General features: G+C 44.7%; 1 protein-coding gene across 1 annotated transcript; it reads right to left on the bottom strand.

Annotated features, from left to right (window-relative positions):
* Nucleotides 1–1132: 1132 nt before the first annotated feature.
* Nucleotides 1133–10354, bottom strand: CHST2 (carbohydrate sulfotransferase 2). Its single transcript, XM_048506014.1, has 2 exons — nt 7906–10354; nt 1133–2600 (listed from the first exon to the last, which is right to left on the bottom strand). Exon 1 carries the CDS (start codon nt 9327–9329, stop codon nt 8004–8006), a length of 1326 nt encoding a protein of 441 aa, XP_048361971.1. The 5' UTR covers nt 9330–10354; the 3' UTR covers nt 1133–2600; nt 7906–8003.
* Nucleotides 10355–19558: the final 9204 nt, after the last annotated feature.

Genomic DNA, 19558 nt, shown 5'->3' with positions numbered 1-19558 from the left:
CTGTGATGGTAAAACCTTGCTCTGTGCTGTAACCTTCCCCCCCCCCCCTTTATGGAGCTGCACTTCAGCATTACTACATACTAGGTAGCTCTACATCCAGTAGCTATTGTAGAGCTGTCTGGAAAAAAATGTCCTGTCTCTTTAATGGAAGTTTCAAGGGCTGTTATTTAGCAGGTGATTTTATTTACCTTCATGACAGGAAAAGCTTCAGCTGCCTATTTCCACATATTAAGCCTCTATTAAAGGAACAGGTCATTTTTCTTCAAACTTGTTTGAAACCCTAGTTGGCAGACACAACATGAATGACTCTCCCGTAGTTTAATGTGGATGGGGGTCCCATTTACAGAAGGAAGAGAGTAGTCCCTTTTTCCTATATTCCAAACCTTTGTTGCCTCTGTAACCCGCAATCTCTTTAACTCACAAGGGGAAACATACAGATATCTGTTTGAGGGAGGACATCTCAGGTCAGGACAATGGCATGTGGTATTAAACCTACACACACACATCATGAACAATGGGGTCCTCCAGTACTGTTATTCCCACTGTAAGGAAGTGAGGTTCTCCAAAATCACATTGGCCACTAGTGAAGGCTATATTCTCCCTCACAGTTAGAGAACACTGCAATATGATATGTCTTTTGAACATATAATGGAATGAGGAAGCCTCCATCCTCTCCACATTTTGGACCCCTTGTATTATTTTAAAGCACCTATAGTTACCTCTCTTTTTTTCATTCTTTCATAGTGTTTTCCCTTTTTTGGTAGCAGGATTGCTGTACCTTTGAATGATAAGTTTTTTTTTTTAAAAAAAGTCACACCTAGATTACAATTAATACAAAAGCAATGATTCTCTGCAATTGTGTATCTAGTCACTTTCTTCAATTGGGGTCATCACTCAAATAAATGTTGGTGATGTAAGCAGGCACAAGCAAAATTTAACCCATATGTTATAGGTATGTCCATTTGGTTAAAAATTAACAAATTATTTTTGCACTGGAGTGTTCACTGGATCTGAATCCACTTACTACAATATTAAAGTACATTTCTTCTTCCTGGAACCTTTCAAAAGGACAAAGGTGCTGGATCTTATGAACCTTGATAATGGCAAAATGAATAATTCTTCAGAAGTGCAAAGCAGTAACTATGCCATTTTATTGAAATATGAACTGAAGCAGTGTTCAAAGAAAGCAGTCAGAGTTGCTCCTAATAGACAAGAAACAAATGTGAAACATGACACTGAATTTCTGGATTCGATATAAACATCTTTGTGCATTAGATTGTATACAGTATATGATTAGCTGGTTGCTTCAGGGCCAAGCAGAGATTTTTCGGGACTGTCTCTAGCTGTATTAGGAAGTTTAAAGTTATTTAAATAAACCTGGTTATAGTAAACTGGGAAGGTCTTAACAGAAAGAGTAACCAGTAGTAGCAATGGTCACATTTGGAGCTAGGGTAGAATCACCTCAAGCTTCAGTACGCCACATTCTGGCAGGAACTCACACCACAGTTAGGATTTCAAGGTAAATAAATTTGTAAAAATAATGTTCAAATAATTTGGAAAAAAATGAGAGATGGGCAGCAAAACTTGTCAAGAATCTTGAGGAATTTAGCAATGAAAGGAGTTCACTTAAGTCAGTTGCTTATCAGCTGTACAGCCAGGGGGGAAACCATGCTGGTGGGGCTCAGAACCTCTCAGCACAATTCTGTGCAAGAAATAAAGAAAATGTCAAAAATGTTCTTCTTGCCACTTTCATTTGCTACAAAAAATAAGAGCAATAAATAAATAATGGCACTTCTTCTCTTGGGTAAAAAAAAAAGGAGAAAAGTAGGCTGCTAGGTAGGCAATTAAGTCCAGGCCTCAAAAATATTGTCAGTGGGTAAAACTTTTCCAAAGGTTGTTAATAGAATGATATCCATGCTCCCAAACAAGTCGGTATCCTGATTAAGCTATCTGGGTAACAGCACAAAAGGTGTTCTTTGTTTCCCACTTGGTGGACCTCTGGGTTAGCAGTTTGATGGATCTTTGTGTTGAGGTATAAATAATGTAGTGAGCAGAATATTCCTGTCATCCTCACATTAGATTTTCTATATCGTTTTGAGCAGTGACCCCATGTTTTGTCTGGGTTCTCTCTTTTACCCCACTTTCCCTTTTCTTCTACTTTTTCTTCCGTATTTGGCCTTTTCTTCTTTGTTGTCTCTTAATATAACTGACTGCTTATGTTAGCCTATTGATTGTTTAATGTTTTTTTTCTTTTTTTTCTTCTGCTGGATAGGCTAGAATTAGAAGGAGTGAAATATACAGGCCATTTCTTTTGTTGCTCAGATGCTTCTGTGTTTATAAGATAAATACAAATCTTACTATTTACTTATTTATGTACTTGCAGCATTTGTATGCTGTATTCTTCCCCAAGGCACACAAAGCCACTCACATAAAAATACAAAAATACAATTTGCCAAATATTACATGTAAACAACAAAAACAAACATGGAAATGGAATATAAGCTGGTCCTGATCAGCAAGTTTCTCCAATCTGTGAGCCCCAAGCTGTGAGCCAAGAGTCCTTTGGCTCACATCTCTAACTCCAGCCAGGCTTTAAATACCTGCAAGAAAAGGAGACAAATTTAGCCCAGATGGAACTGAATTGCTTCTAGCTCATTGCCAGCAAGAGCTTAATAATTTCAACCCCACCCCCTGCCAGATAACAAAAATGTATCATTATTGGCATGCCAACATTCCATGAACAATTCTTACAACATGGTTTCCAGAACCTCATGCAGCATAGCAAGCACCATTCCATACCCTTAACGGAAATGTTTAAAATGAATTTATCTACAGGACAAGGAGCTTTTCAGTATTTATGAAACCCACAAAGAATTAGTTAAAAAGATGGGAAACTGCTGCTTTTCTAGACCTGTGTTGCCTATCCTCGTTCAGATTTCAGCCCTCCCTACAGCTAGGAGTGATTAGTAATGTGACTTGAAGGCAGCATCCTAGAAATGTTTACTGAGATTCCATGGGGCTTGATCCAGAGTAAACATTCCTGGAAATTGGGCTACACATCAGCACCTTCTGCATACTTACTTGGAAATAAATTTTATTACAATTAGTCAGATTTGCTTCTAGGCTTGGAAACCATATACAAAAAGCATGGATGTTTGTCAATCAATGTTTGTATGTTTTTCTTGTTTTTCACCAGCTCAATTGTTCTGTGTTTACCACTCAGGAAAATTTTATGGCAGATGTTCTAGAATAGTTACTGGAGAATTCCATCTCTCAGATGGAGAATTCCATCAAACTCAGACCTGTCAGACACTGCTTTAAATCCCCACTCTGCTGTGGAAGCTCACTCAGCGCCTTTGGGTCAGTCACACACTCTCAGCCTAACCCACCTCGCAGGATTGTTATGACTATAAAATGGATGACAGAACAGTGATGTAAGCTGCTTTGGGTTCCCTTTGTGGAGAAAGTCAAGGTATAAATGAAGTAAATAACAAATATAGCTGAAGATGGAAAGCAGATGAAAGGTTAGTTGGCTGGTGGGTAGGAAGAAGCAAGCAGGGGAAAAAGACAGCATATGTCAGGAGGAAAGGGGAAATAGAGTAAGGAGAGGGATACAAGGGGAAATACTTGCAGGTTTCTCACCACACAACTGGGCCCAGCTTGGCTGACACTGTGCAAATGGGCCAGACTTTGCCCATGGTGAGGCTGCCTGGAAAAGGGAAGGTGGTAACACTGAAGATGCAGTAGACAAAACTAGGCTGGCTGGTGAATTAGCGTGAAGAAGGAAGCAGGAAAGGGGGAGAAGTAATTGAAAAGCTTTCAAGAAAAGGAAAGAGAAAATAATGCGGAAGAAGTAAATAAGATGCCCTCAGAAGTTCTTGCAGATTCCCCATTTGTGTTGATATAAATTCCAGTTATCAGAAGCATGGTCATCATGAATTATTCATAGACCTGTTTTGCTAATGGCCCAAGCTTATTGGGGGGGGGGGGGTAGCCAGCCACCTTCCAGCTCTTGACAAGATATAATTAACAGCTTCACTGACCGTCAAGAGTTTCAGTATTATACCTGATGCCTCCTTATCTACGGAGGCTCAATTCACAAATATGGTCAAACTGGCTTTTTACTATCTATGCCAGGCAAGGCTACTGGTCCCCTATTTGTCACACCTGACTAGTCACAGCAGCCACCTCTAGGTTAGACTACTGTAACTCACTCTACACTGGACTGTCCTTAGACTGATCTGGAAACTCCAACTGGTTCAAAATGCAGCTGCACGGCTCTGTACTAGGACACTGTGGTGGGAGCTTATCAATCCAGAGCTCCATTAGCTGCATTGGTACCAAATCAAGTTCAGGGTTTTGGTGTTAACCTTTAAACTCTTGAGCCTTGCACAAGCAATACCTCCTCTCCAAATATACCCCAAAGAGAACATTTCACTCTACGGATAACAACCTTTGATGATCCCTGGCCCCAAAAATATCCAGCTGTCCTCAATCAGCAGCAGGGCGTTTTTGGAGTAACTCTGTCGAATGAGACCTGGGCCCTGTGGGACCTACCCGCAGGGCCTGTAAGACAGAGTTGTTCCATCAGGCCTATGGTTGGGGGCAGCAACGGCATTCCAACATAGCTGGCCTCCCTTACCCCTCCTTTTCCTATCCCTTATCCATTCCCTCTTCCTTCTCTTTTTCCTTTACCTTTTCCTTCTTCTTTTTCCCTCCCTTACTTTCCACCCCTTCATTCCCCTTAGTCAGTTAGGGCTTGATTTTACAACACCTTTTATAATGTATGGACTGCAATTTCAGTTGGTTGAATCTATTCCCCAGAGCCTGCTAAGGGGAAGGACAGCCTAGAAATCAAATTATAAATAAATAAATAAACTATCTGCTACTAGACATTTGTCACATGGGGGAGTCTGGTTCCCTTGGGTCAGCAATTGGAATCTTTTATTTAAGAACACATTTTAACTATTACACTTTAAATTCCATCTTGTTTCTGCAGCTAAATATTATGGATATATTGTCTGTTGCATTAACAACATTTATATTACTTTGTTGCACTCTCTGCTCAAAAGGGTTTTTGTTGAACTATGAAGAATATCTTTCAAAAAATAAGTAAAGACACCCCCCTCACACACACACACTTCCATATGGTACATGACCTGTTAAAGAGCCTATCCCGTGAATGAGCCAAGCTCTTGCAACAGGTGGTAATTTGAGTTTTAAAAAAATAATCTACTGGGGCATCAAAAGTATGTTTTAAAAGAACAGATTAGAATAACTGGTTCTGGTGGGTTTTCCAGGATGTGGCCATGGGCTAGTGGATCTTGTTCCTAATGTTTCGCCTGCATCTGTGGCTGGCATCTTCAGAGGTGTATCACAGAGGAAGTTTGTTACACACTGTGTAACAAGATCCACTAGACCACAGCCACACAGCCCGGAAAACCCACCAGAACTGGTTGAATCCGGCCGTGAAAGCCTTTGACAACACACAGATTAGAATAACCTTTCCCTAACCTATTGTGAGTGATTTTTTAAAATAAGTTTTTGGTTGCAAACCTACTCCTCATATAAGTTTCAGTTCCTATGCTGCAGGGAGAATGTGAATGTGATTAGGCCTATGAGTCACAACTGCTGGAAGGAAGGAGGCCAAAAACCAACACTCCAGGCACACAAGCACCTAACTCAGCAAGATAGTTAAGCCATTGTTGTCCAAGAAGCATCTCTTGGGAGCCAGGGATGAGAAGAGAATGGCAATACTCCTCCCGTAGAGGCAGCTCCCGCTCCTCTCTAATCACAAAATTTATAGATTCTGAGTGCATTAGCTGTAAAATAACAATGATGGACCAGAGGCACATAAACAGCAATTGAAGAGGAAGGTGGGGAACACACGAAATCAAACATTGCCTCTAGACATAGTATTGAAATGAACTGAGCAGAACAGCTCAAGATGGAATGACTGCAATAGATTTTATATCAGCGTAGAATACCAATGCAGTAACAGACATGCATCACTGCCAATAAGACCTCTCAATTAAGCAATTAAGATACACATTGTTGACAATTAACTCTTGATGTTGTTATTCTGCATTCCCAGAGATGTCAAGACATCAGAACTTTCTCTTAGTTCTTTTCTGTTGTACAATATATTGCAATGTTATTTCTCCGTCCTGTGCTGGGGAACCAACAGGCATGTTTTAGTGTAGGAACATCATTTAAAAAAAATAAAAAGTGTTACTCAGTGTGCATGTTGTTTCCTGCTAGACAGGATCTTAGATGCACCCATTTCCTATGCTCACTTATTCTGAATTAAGTCCCCCTGGGTTTAATGAGACTCACAAGTAAGTGCGCTTGAAAGTGCTACCTTAGAATCCACAGGCTCTTTTTCCTAACAAAGTTTTCCAGCTATGACTGTCATTAACTTCAGTTAGCACCATAATCTGCCCCATCAACTGTGCTTTACTAGCTTAAAATCCACTGTTGAGATAAGAAATATCAATATCACATCATTTGCTCACACGGCTCACTCATCACTATGCTAATGCTGGGAATCTGTTTCCCAGCCCTCTTTCTTATAAGCCTTGAGATCTTTACTGTCCTAAAGTATAGTATGCAGGTAAACAATACCAAAGGTTTGTGAATTCAAAATAAGAGGCAGCAAGACCCATTTAAGCCACAGACCTCAAAGCAGAGCTTTGAAGAATTTTCAAAGTCAGAGAATGAAATATTTTTTTAAAAAAAACTGTAGTTTGCCCACAAGCAGTGTGATCAGAATAGAGTTAGCTGAAGTCAATGGGCTTACTTATGACTGCACTGGAAGGCACAACATTTCCACCTGCAAACCAAAACTCCCCACACAAATGCTACTTTTCTCAACTGTGAAGAGATGTTTCTGTCCAAAGTCCAAATGATAAATGGCTCTTCAAAGCCTCTACTGAGTGAGGCTGGAAGATGCCCCTATTACTGCATACTAAGAACAATTCCTGCCCCTATGTCAAACAAACCGGAATCAGTATGGCTTTACTGAGAAGAGCCATCTGACAGTTTGTGCTTTCTATGCAGAAAGCAGTCTGTGCCACTGCTTTCTTTTTACAATGTCATGCCTGAAATATCTTGTACCTATATATAACTTCATTCAAACATTCCATAGCTCAGATAACTGTGTACTACATGCACACTGAAATCTTCAAACCAAATGTAAATACTACTATTGATCAAAGCAGTTGCTGTGGCTGTTAAAAGCCATTCCAATGACACCTTCTTCTAGCGTCACAGTATTTATTATGAATTGTTGAGGATACTCAGCTCTTTCAGTGCAGTTCAGTTTCAGTTCACTGCTGGCAACTAAACAGTCACCCGTACAGGCAAACTGTGAATGATATTTGTTAACAGGTAGTTTCTAGCTTTTAGAGAGATTAACATTACAAAATAAAACCCCACACTCTCCCTTTTTCCTACCTACATCCTAAAAGGGCAATACACATAAGCAATGACAACAGTCTGCACTTCTAACATTTTAAAGATTTGTATCAGTAACATGTGTAAGTCCCAACCAATTAAGTCATTCTATAAAGAACCGTTTTTATCGATTTCTTTATTAAGATCACATTTAAACATTGATACAAAAGTCCAGTCCTCCGCATTTTGTTTTATCCCTCAATTCCACACACACAAGATCCAAAAAAAAATGACTCCTTGACAATTATGCAAGTCCTTTATGATCACCACCACCACAACACTGTATGTTAAGATTCTGAGTCAAACCGAGCTATGTGTTTGGTACTTCTGGAGAGGAAAGAAGCCTTACAAATACTTGCTGATGTGTGTGTATACATGACTGGCACCCCAGCAAAGGCAAAACATGAAAATGTGTGACCCTCCATAGTCTCTTGTGAGGATCAAAATTACCTTCCTGGGCAGCGTGTCCTTTAGATCCCCATCCTGCACTCTCTCCCCTATTTCAAATGCAGCAGTCTGCAAAGTTGTCAGTCATGCTTTCAGCCCTTTCACAACCTTGGCTTCCTGAGCAAAGTTTTGCTGAGGTCCTTCACCACTTCGGGGCTGCTGGCTCTCTCATACCCTAGAATGGTCATGGACTGGCGGCAGTACTCCTCCACTTGCTTAATCTGCTGAAAGCTCAGTGCTGTCCTCCAAGCATTCACTGCCTGGCTAGCATTCCTGGCAGAGACGACAAAGGGCTTGGAGGAGTACCCAGGCCCGCTGGTCATGTTAAGGGCAAACTTCGCCATCTCGGGGCTAACTAGCAGGTTGACAAAGCCATACACCTGCCGTAAAGTCTTGATGGGGTCCACCACTAGGTCCTCATAGCGGACAGCCATGTAGTTACCCTTGAGCCAGTCAGGTGGGTGCAAGGCAGTCTGCAGGGTCTTCGCCATGCTGCTGCAGATCACCTCCATGGCCCCTAAGGCATGGTAGTCTGAGCCGCCTCCACCTTCCTTCTTGCTGTTCAGTTTGTGTCCAGCATCCAGGAAGGGCATGCGGTGGATGCGGGGGTCTCTGCTCCTCACGACTTGCAAGCTCTCACGGATGAGCCCGTGGCGGGATTTGATCCTTGAGCTAGCCACGGCTCTGGGGTCTCGGACCAAGTGGATGACTTTAAGAGCCAAGGAAGGGTCCTGCATGAGCGGTGCCAACACAGTCAGGTCAAAGACCCGCACCCCTTTGATGACCAGGGTGTGGTACTTGAGGCACTCTTCCTGTAAGAGGCTAAGCTGTTGCGGGGGGCACTTCTTGCACACCTTGTCATCCACCATGCCAACCACTTCCTTGTGGTAGGCCGAGCACAGGGGCAACGAACAAATCACCTTGTTGGTGGCTGCCCCAAAGATGCCCAAAGTGGTGAGGTTCTTCCCAGCCCCTCCCGTGCTATAGAGCTGGAAGACAGAGAGATCGCAGCGGTAGAGGGAGCTCAGCATGTCCCTGGCCGCCCCCTGCAGGGAGACAGCATCGCCTGGGTAAAGTTTCTGCCAGACATGCCACACTGGCTCATAAAGAAAGAAGACTTCCGGATTCTGGTTAAAGAGCTCCCCAAAGAAGGACGATCCCGAACGCCAGGTGGTGAAAACGTATACCAACTGCCGCCTGCGGGCAGGGGGCCCGGGGGGCCCGTAGAGAGCACGAGTGTCCGATCGGGACTGGGAGGTGTAATAAGGCAGCTGCTGCGGGTACGGAGTGCGCCGGGCCAGGGAAGGTTCGCTGCACTGCTGCGGCCCCTTGTGCCACTTGTAGTCCAACAGGTTGAGCATGGTGAGAAGGAGCAGCAGCACGTAGCCCAAGCAGAGCACCAGCGCCTTCCTGCGGAAAACCTTCATGCTGACAGTGAGGGGATGGGGCAGGAGACCAGCCCTGCCAACTGTTGCTCATCACAGGCGAATGCTTTGGCGTGCCAAGGGCAGGCGGGAAGGGTTAGCTCAGAGTCCCCAGGGCTTCCCCCTGCTGGGCAAAGGGGGCATCTTCTGGTCCCTCCAGGATGCCCTTAGCTGCTCTCTGGGATGCTGGGTCCGGCATGGGCGCCTCCTGCCGCAGCTCCGCCCACGCTCAAAAGGACGCGCGTTTCTTCCTGGCTTCCATGGTTGCCAGCATCTTCCCGCTCCCCAGGAGACACGTGTCCTTCCAGAACGAAGCAGCGAGCCAGTCCAAGACAAAGGCTTCCCGGGATTCCTTCTACGAAGCCAGGGATGGAGGGGGCGGGAGGACGAGGAGGAGGAGGGGACTCCTTTGCACCAAGTTAACGCATCATCCCAGGAAGCCAGAGGCTCCTCGGCCCCTCCGCAAGCCGGGCGAGTTTCCGCTCTGCAGCCAAGCGAGGAGCGCAGCCGGAGCCCGGGAAGCAGGCAAACTTTATGCGGGTGTTGAGCCGCCGGTGGCTCGGAAAGTGCATTGCGCCTTTAGGGGGAAGCGGGTGTCCGGCGGCGGCAGCAGCAGCAGCAGCAGCAGCAACTACTCCTCCGGCGTGCGCCACCGACCGCCCCGGGAGTGGAGCCTGGATCCGCCTGCCTGTCTTGGTGCTCCGGGGGAGGCCGCTAAGACGATGCGAAAGGCTCGCTGGTGATCCCTCCGACTTGCCTCGCCATGGCTCCCCCGCGCCCGCCGGGCACTCGATCCGGGAGGAGGAGGAGGCGAGAAGGCGGCACCGGCCTCCCTGCAGCGCCCGCTCTGCTCAGCAGGCGGTGCCGCTCCATGGCCAGCCCATCCAGACCCCGGCAGCGGCGCGCCACTTCTGCTGGCCCGACCGGCCGGGATGCGAGGCGAGCGCCGCGGAGCAGGAGACGCGGCCGGAGCGAGCGGCGGCAGAAGCAGCAGCGGCAGCACCCGCCGGGCTCGCTTCCCCCTCTGCTGAATGGCTGCGGAGCTGCAGCCTCCAACTCCACCGCCCCCGCCCGGCCTCCGCGGCCCTCCTCATTGGATGGGAAGCCTGCCACTCTTCCTGATCCTCCTCCGGCCCCCCCCCCTTTACGGTGCTGCTGCTGCTGCTCAGGCTCCGCAGCGGAGGAGGCTGTCGGCGAGGGCAGGCGGGGGCGGCTCGGGTTGGCTGCCCGCGCGGCCGCCGGCTTGCCTGCCTGCCACCCTGGGGGCTCCCCCTGCCCCGCGCGCCTCCCATCCCCCTGCCCAATATCCCTCGCTTTTGGGGACTGTGGGTGGGGAAAGTTTTCCGAACTGCCGGTTGAGAGTCTCCGAGGAGGGAAGGTCCCAAGGAGATCTCCTCTCTCCCTGCTTTCCAAGGCGCAGTCTGTTGGAAACACTCGAGTTAGGACACTCGCACATTATTTGCTTGGCTAGATTCTGCTTCGAAGACGCAGCACGAGGAGTTGCAAAATATGGGGAAGTTTGATGGAGCAGGATCCTGCTTCTTGAAGGATGGGAGTAGCTGCAAAACATGCCAGCACAGTGGGGGAGTGGGGAGGGGGATGCTGAGCCACGCTAGTTGTGTTGGAAGGAAGGAAAGGCAGAAAGAAAGGGGCACACCCGCAAGCGCCCTTCATGCTGCTGGAGGGCAGGGACCCCGGTCACTCTCCCCTCTGACTTGGCCCCCCTGGTCTGGAAGAGGGGGTAATCCCTGGGTGGTTTTTTCCTCCATGGAGAAGGAAGCGGCGGGGGGGGGGGGGGGGCAGACCGACTCGCCTCCCCAGCAAAGCAAGGAAGGCATGTCTCTGCTCCGCAGGAATCTTGAGGAAACAGCGGGAGGACACAGGAAGAGGTGCAGGCAGCACAAATGCGCCTGTAGCTCCTCACTCCTAGGTGGGGGAGTCTCTGGCTTCTCCCAGGCCACTGCTTAAAACTGCTGCACCTGTCCAATCCCCAGAAGAGACCCAGTAGGAGGGCAGGTAGCTAGCAGAGGCGGGCAGGTGCTGGCCACAGCAGCGGCAACCCAAGGAGATGGGAGGCAGAGGCTGTTAGAGAGGAGAGGAGGAGGAGGAGGCCAGCTATGCAAATGCTCCAGCTTCTCACTCCTGGGGGAGGGGCAACCAAACATGTCCCCCATGCAATCTCCTCAAGTTGTGCCCAGGGTTTGAGCCCCTGGTTCCCCCCCCTCACAACACCTTTGCTTTGCAAAATGATGGTGGTATTGAGATAGACTGAATAAGCTTGCTTTAAACAGTATGAAAATGAGGGCAAGGCATACACACTTCAAGCTGGGAAAGAAAGGCAGTTTTGCATAAATCCATTCCTGAGAATCACTTGTTTGATCATTTATTTGTTACTGGGGGTATTGGTGCCTGGTAACTGAGTATACAGACTCCCAAGGTGGCTTATAAGCAAACTAATGAAAACCAATCAAATAGCTAATACAAACAGACAAATCAGCCAAAACACAGTTGATGCAGCAACAATGGCCATAAAAGCAGACAGAAAATTGAACACTTTCCTTAAAAGGAATAAAACCAGTGATAATAGAATGAACGCTGCAAATGAAACTAAGTTAGTGTGACTCCTTGTCCTCCAACTCAATAGCAGCAAATCAATAGTTGATAACACAGAGAGGAAGAAAACAGTTCCGCTGCTAGATTTTTTTAAAAAAAATGTAAGTATTTCTCTTTGTGTCTAAATCTAAGCAGATAGTTGCTAGGCGACACACTGCATTTCAGAGTCACCACAGAGAAAGCCCCGTCTTTAATCAATTCTATTTAATTTGAGAGGCAGGAAAAGGAAATTCATAGTCCACATTTTTTCACAATCTCACAATATTATCTTTCCTTCTCAGAATCTACCAAATGTTAAAGTATGCTGGAACTTTTGGGCATTTTTAAACATGAAGAAGTAGGCAGGGGAAGCTTCCAGAATATTCGCCTTGACAATCCATTATGTTAACTGCAAAGATTCTCAAGGCATTAACAGCTAACAAAGTTATTGTGGAATACATTTTTGTAAATAGGAGCCTGATTTTTTCTCTTGCATAAAACAGACAACATGAATACTGTATGCATAGCACCAGTAGTGGAAGGCAAACATCTTCACTGTGAGATTGAAAAATGAATGAACAAACAGTGGAAGCAGAGATATCATACAGGAATCAATCATAAAATAAGGAAAGGAAATTGTCTTCCATAATTGTATGCAAGAGAGAGATTCTATGCCCGAGGTGGTGAACCTTTGGCACTCCAGATGTTATGGACTACAATTCCCATCAGCCCCTGCCAACATGGCAAATTGGCTATGCTGGCAGGGGCTGATGATATGATCCAACCTGGAGTCTCAAATTCCTGATTATGCTGTAGGATTTCGTCATACTTTAAGTTTCATACATCTGAATGAAGCTAGATTAGGGAATGCTCTTGATAGGGAAATCTCCATTTGGAACATGGTAGTGGAGGGCACTTTTGATAAAGAGTTGCAAAAAAGTTAGACAGGTTTTTTAAAATGTTGCATTGTGTATAGGATGTATTATACTGTTTTATTCTCTAATTTTGGTTTTATACCTTTATTTATTGTGTACACCATGCTGGTTTTTATTGCCCTGTTTGCTAATTTTGTAATCTGCTTTGAGTCTCAACAAGAAAGGCAAACCACAAGTGAAGTAAATAAATAAATACAGGTTGCATCTTTAATACACAAACCTTTCCCTTGATGAAAAAGCATAACTTGTGGTGCCCAGTGTGTTCACTTGTCTGTGAATGCCAACCTCTTTACCTGTCTCTGCAATTTTCTGTTTGCTGTGCTCATTTTGCAAACTATCCATATCAATGTAAATATGATCTGTTAGATCCAAATATATATGAATCACATCAAAAAAAGGGAAATGGTATGCCTCAGGCAATGCTGTCATATTAATTCAACCCACTTTTGTTGGGCAAAAATGTAGATTCACTATGGCTCATTCCGCACATGCAGAATAATGCACTTTCAAACTGCTTTCAGTGCTCTTTGAAGCTGTGCGGAATAGCAAAATCCACTTGCAAACAGTTGTGAAAGTGGTTTGAAAGCATTATTTTTTTGCGTGTTGGGAAGAGGAATACACTATATATTGGAAAGATTGAAGCCCTGGAAGCGGAAGAGTGGCCAACTAATTACTGCGGATCAAAGCTCTGCCCACAAGGGCGAGTTTTCATTCTGATAGAAATAGGTTTTGGGTAGCTGGCTCAAGATTGATGCAGCCTTTCATCTTTCTGAGTTTGGTAAAATGAGTACCCAGCTTGCTGGGGGTAAAGTGTAGAGGACTGGAGAAGGCATGGCAAACCATCCTGTAAACAGGGTCTGCCTGGTAAATGTTGTGATGTGACACCGCCCCTTGTGTCAGAGAGCCAGCATGGTGTATAGGTTAGGAGCAGTGGCCTCTAATCAGGAGAACCGGTTTTGATTTCCCATGCCTGTAAGCAGATCACCAATGAAGCCAGAGTCTGCCTAGTAAACTCTGTGATTTGACCCCACCCCATGTATTAGAGAGCCAGTGTGGTATAGTAGTTAGGAGCGGTGAGCTCTACTCTGGAGAATCAGGTTTGATACCCCACTCCTCTACATGTGCGGCAGACTCTTATCTGGTGAACCAGATGTGTTTCTGCACTCCTACATTGCTGCTAAGTGACCTTGGGCTAGTCACAGTTCTTCGGAGCTCTCTCAGCCCCAGCTACCTCTGTTGTGGGGAGAGGAAGGGAAAGGACTTTGTAAGCTGCTTTGAGATTCCTTACAGGACAGAAAGGGAGTATAAATCCAAACTCTTCTTCAGTTATGATCCCATGCTTTCCCTATATACTGGAAACCCAGATTTGATGGAGGTTCCCAATGACAAGATTGTTGTAACAGTGGCAGATTTTTCAGATCAGACCTGGATATGCAAATCTGTGATTTGCTAGGCCTCTCACATTGCTTTCACCATCCAGCTCAGGTGGGGATTTCTTCTTCATTTTTATAGAGCTACTGAACACCTCCATGGTTATGCATTTGAATCATTGTTATGGGGTGGAACTAATTAAATGGCACCATTGTATTGTCAAAGATTTAAATGGTACCATCTTTCGATTAATTTAGATTAGTTTTACAGGGTTGAAAGTCCTAGCATTGTGTAAGAGTTGTATTTTATTATATTGAGTATTTTAGATGTGTCTTTGTGTTCATTTGTTGTGAGCTGCCCTGAACACCGCCTTGATGGGGAAAGGGCAGGGTAAAAATCTAATAAAACAAACAACAAGGTATCAAGTGGCTAGTGCTTTGAATATGTGTTTATTAAATAGCTTTTAAAATGTCTCCCATCGCATACATTGTGATTTTATGCATTCCCATTCAGTAGCTAAAGGAGTTTGGGGCAATGGTGGGATCCAAAAATTTTAGTAACAGGTTCCCATGATGGTGGGATTCAAACTGGCGTAGCGCCAATGGGAGCTGGAAGGAGGGGACACTACGGGGGGCGAGTGGCCGGGCATTCGAGTGAGGGGCATTCCTGGGAGGAACAATGGCAGGGCGCCCAGCCACTTTCGCCGATCATGAGCAGGAAACAAATGCACATGCAGAGCGCATGAGCTGCCACGCCATGATTCACCTCCTGTTAGACGCTGCTTCAAGTTCTGCGGCTACTACTGAGGAGGAGGAGTAACTAAGGCAAAAAATCACGTGGCAAAATCACAAATTAGTAACCCCCTCTCGGCACACACAAATAATTAGTAACCTACTCTCGGGAACCTGTGAGAACCTGCTGGATCCCACCTCTGGTTTGGGGGCTTTAGCAGCAATCAGACCCAAGTGCTCTTTCTCTGTCCATTTTTCTAATTCTCTTTTCTTGTGTCTCAAACACAAAATTTGTTTTCTGGTAGCTTCTGGCACCACCCCATAATTGAATTAGCCTTAACTAAAATGTTGTTTGTTCTGAAAAGAAACAGCTTGTAAACTATCATTACCCTTTGCTTCAAAACTCTGGCTAAGTTTTTGTTCAGGAAAACTTCCCTTTGGCTACACTTGGTCTTTTTGAGCTAATGATTCTCTTGCTATGTGGAGGGTGGGGGTGGTATAAAGGATTAACTAGGCAAATATTTTAGAAGATTTTATCTGTGATGTTTGCAACTTTTTAAAGTTCTGTTTTGTTTTTGTTCAGATACGAAGCTGCCCTAAAAGTCAGCGAGGAGAAACAAAATTCCAGTCTGAGACTATAGATATTTTTTTTAAACCACTATAATGATTAACACATTTTTTGCCCAAATACAGGTAAGGATGGCTGTACCTATTACAATGTTGTATATACAAGTGCATCTGATCGCAGCATTGTTGGCCCAGGTGAGTCTTCCCCTTACAACAAAGGTATGTAGAATTGTTTTAGCCTACCTTTCCGCAATGCATTCTGGCAGTTTGGGACTCCAAGGACTCAATGCTTAGTTGTGGCTAAGAAGGAAATAACAAGTTATGGTTTTCTTTTTTTTTCTGTAGGAATGACACTTTAACTCTGTTTTAAACAGTTTCATTTTCACACACCACAGCTTTACTGAACTGACGGGGTATTCTTGCAAAGAAAGAGGAAGAATTATTTTACTCCTCCTTAAACCCCAGAATCTCAGTCTACTGAAATAAGATCCACATGACTCTTGGGATATTCCTCTCAATTCCCTCACAAGGCCCTTACCTACCATTTCCCTAAAGTAACACAGAACATGCTTCTTTGGCCCCTTCCGCACATGCAAAATAATGCGTTTTCAAGCCACCTTCACAACTGTTTGCAAGTGGATTTTGCTATTCCGCACAGCTTCAAAGAGCACTGAAAGCAGTTTGAAAGTGCATTATTCTGCATGTGCCTTTATTGGCTCCTGAGCCTGATGTTCTTCTACTGTAGATATCGGGGTTCTTTTTCTTCACAAGGCAAAGTCCAACTATTCTCTGGGTAGTTTCCCCTGTTTTTCTGTTGCATCCCTACCGGAGGCAACAACAGATTTTTTCCCCCATTTTACCCTCCTCCCCTCCCTCATAGATTGCACAACCTCTTCTTGGGTGATGCCATTTAGTGTCTGCTTACTTCCCCCATAGGTACTGATGATATGGGATGCCTAGAAGGTGGAACCAGAACCCATGTGTCATTGATGTGTATCAGAAAAACAGTCAGTTCCTAGATTTCAAACCAGCAACAATTCCCAATAGTTTTTTTTATAACTATAACATATATAGTGTGCTGCATCCAGTGGTGGGATTCAGCAGGTTCGCACCACTGGCAGAACCGGTTGTTTAACATGGTGCTTGTATTCAACCAGTTGTTAAATTATTTGAATCCCACCACCGGAACTGGTTGTTAAATTATTTGAATCCCATCACTGGCTGCAGCCTAAGTTGGATGCTCTCCCCCACCCCCACACAATAAACAACAGCGGATGTGTACTAGGCTACAGTGTGTTTTGACAGTAGACCAAGGCACTTAGCCAGCATTTTCACAAAATCTAGAAAGCCGTGCAACATGAATGGCAGATATTCAGGCTTTTCTCATCAGACAAGTGGAAGCAAAAAGCAGTCCTGGATGATGGGAAATTTGCTTTCTAGCCATTTGTCCTTGGCCTGCAGCAAAATGTCTGTTTATAAACAGCCATCCCTTTCCATGGGGAACTTGAGGACTTACACCCCAGGTGACAAGGCATCAGATCGGGCAGGCAGTCACTAAGTTCAGTTCATTAAAAGATGGAGATACTTAGACTGAAACGTGATATCGTGTTGAAACACACATATTAAGCTATTGCTGCACTAAACCGGTCTTTATGAATAGGTCTCAGCTTTTTCACTCTGATTGCTAGCCTTCCCATAGCCTTTTAAAGCCAATGTCAAATCTTGGGCGCAGCTTGGCTGTTCCTACCACCAGCTTTGGCCCATGCAATTTTTTGAGAACACATTCGGCAAGCTCATTGAAAAAAAAGCTTTTCAGAAGCAGGCTCATTTCCCTTGCATAAATGATTTTTTTCCCCTCAGCCGTAGCATTATGAGAAGTTCTGCTTTCGTTCAACTGAGTTAACAAAGGACTTCAAAATGCCGTTGACTTATTTTTTGTCGTTGTTGATTGATTTGTCTTTGCTTATTAACTGTCATTTTTGTTAGCACAAAAGACTGTTGGGGATGGCAGTGGCCCCACAGCTGAGGTATTTTCCCTGTTGTCACTGCCATAGAGTAAGGTTTTGACAGCCTTGAAGCCCTTATATCTTCTACCACGTCTGGTCCATTGTGCATATTCCCTTGATCTAAACCAAGCTGATTACATTTTGCATGGTACCTCTGCATCCTGACTCCAATTGGCCCTTTTTGGCAACACCCCTCCCGCCTTCTGACTTGCATATACAACTTATGGAATTGCATTTTATTTGTATATAGGACAAAATGAGCTATGACTCACAGAAGCTTATATCCTGGAAAACTTTGTTGGTCTTCAAGGTACTATTAGACTTATTTTGTTATAAGAACATAAGAACAAGCCAGCTGGATCAGACCAGAGTCCATCTAGTCCAGCTCTCTGCCTCGCAGTATGGTGGCCCTATAGTGCCAACTTGAAATTCACATGTAGGATGTAGAAAATGGCCTTCTGTGGCTGTTGCTCGAGCACCTGGACTGTTAAGCAATTTGCACGCTCAGATCAAAGCTGATCAAGATTGAGTAGCCGCCGTCGACTTCTCACTCCATAAAATCTGTCCAAGCCCTTTTAAAGCTATCAGGTTAGTGGCCATCACCACATCCTGTGGCAGCATATTCCAAACACCAATCACCGCGTTGAGTGAAGAAGTGTTTCCTTTATTAGTTCTAATTCTTCCCCAGCATTTTCAAGTAGATGCCCCTGGTTCTAGTATTGTGAGAAAGAGAGAAAAATTTCTCTCTGTCCCAACATTTTCTACCCCAGGCATAATTTTATAGACTTCAATCATATCCCCCCCCTCAGGCGTCTCCTCTCCAAACTAAAGAGTCCCAAAGCGCTGCAGCCTTTCTACACTCATAAGGGGAAGGTGCTGCAGTCCCTCAATCCCATCACCGTCGCCCTTCTCTGCACTTCTTTTTTCTATCTCTCTTCAATATCCTTTTTTTTGAGATGTGGCTGACCAGAACTGGAACATAGGTACCTCCAAGTCTTGCATTAAGCACCACAGCTTTTATATAAGGAGCATGACAATCTTTGCAGTTTTATTCTCAATTTTGCTTTCCTAATTATCCCCACAGCATAGAAGTTTGCCTTTTCACAGCTGCCATACATTGAGTTGACATTCCCATGGAACTATCAACTAAGGCGTAAAATCCCTTTCCTGGTTCTTAATGACTGATTAAGCGCTGACCCCTGTAGCAGCGTCAGCAATGTGAAGTTTGGATTTTGCCGCTATGTAATGCATCACTTTGCATTTTGCTACATTGAACTGCATTTTGCCATTTGCTTAGCCCACTCACCTAATTTATCAAAGGTCCGCTTTGGAGCTCCTGCATGAAATCCTTTGTGGTTCTCTCCACCACCCTACATAATTTATTTATCATCTGCAAACTTGGCCACTGCATGCTACCCACCCCACCTACTTCCAGGTCATCATTTATGAATAGGGTTAAAGAGCACTGGTCCCTATCTACAGGGATCCTTGGGGACAGCACCACTCCTACATCTCTCCACATTGTGGAGGAATTTCCCATTTACACCCACTTCCTTTGCTTCCCCTGGCTTTCTCAACCAGTTTTTAATCCATAGGAGGACTTCCCCTCTTATTCCTTCCAGCTTGCTGAGTTTTCTCTCAATAATAGTCTCTGGTGAGGAACTTTTGTCAAAAGCCTTTTGAAATCCAAGTAGACAATGTCCACTGGTTCCCCTTATCCACATGCCTGCTCTTACATCCCTCCAAAGAACTCTAGTGTAAGTTTGTAAGACAGGATTTGCTCTCTGCGAAAGCCATGCTGACTCTTTCTCAGCGGAGTCTCTGCTTTTCTACATGTTTTATAATTTTATCTTTATTATTGACACAGATTCTACTAATTTTACTACAGGGAACAGATGTCAAACTGGCTGGCCCTGTAATTTCCGGTCCCCCCCTAGATCCTTTCTTAAAGATTGGTGTGACATTGGCCATCTTCCAGTTCTGTCAGGGATGGAGCCTGGATTTCAAGGATAAGTTGCATACCTAAAGGA

Source organism: Sphaerodactylus townsendi, linkage group LG08 (assembly GCF_021028975.2).
Source record: "Sphaerodactylus townsendi isolate TG3544 linkage group LG08, MPM_Stown_v2.3, whole genome shotgun sequence".
Classification (NCBI taxonomy): domain Eukaryota; kingdom Metazoa; phylum Chordata; class Lepidosauria; order Squamata; family Sphaerodactylidae; genus Sphaerodactylus; species Sphaerodactylus townsendi.
This window is presented reverse-complemented; position numbering and strand designations above follow the sequence as displayed.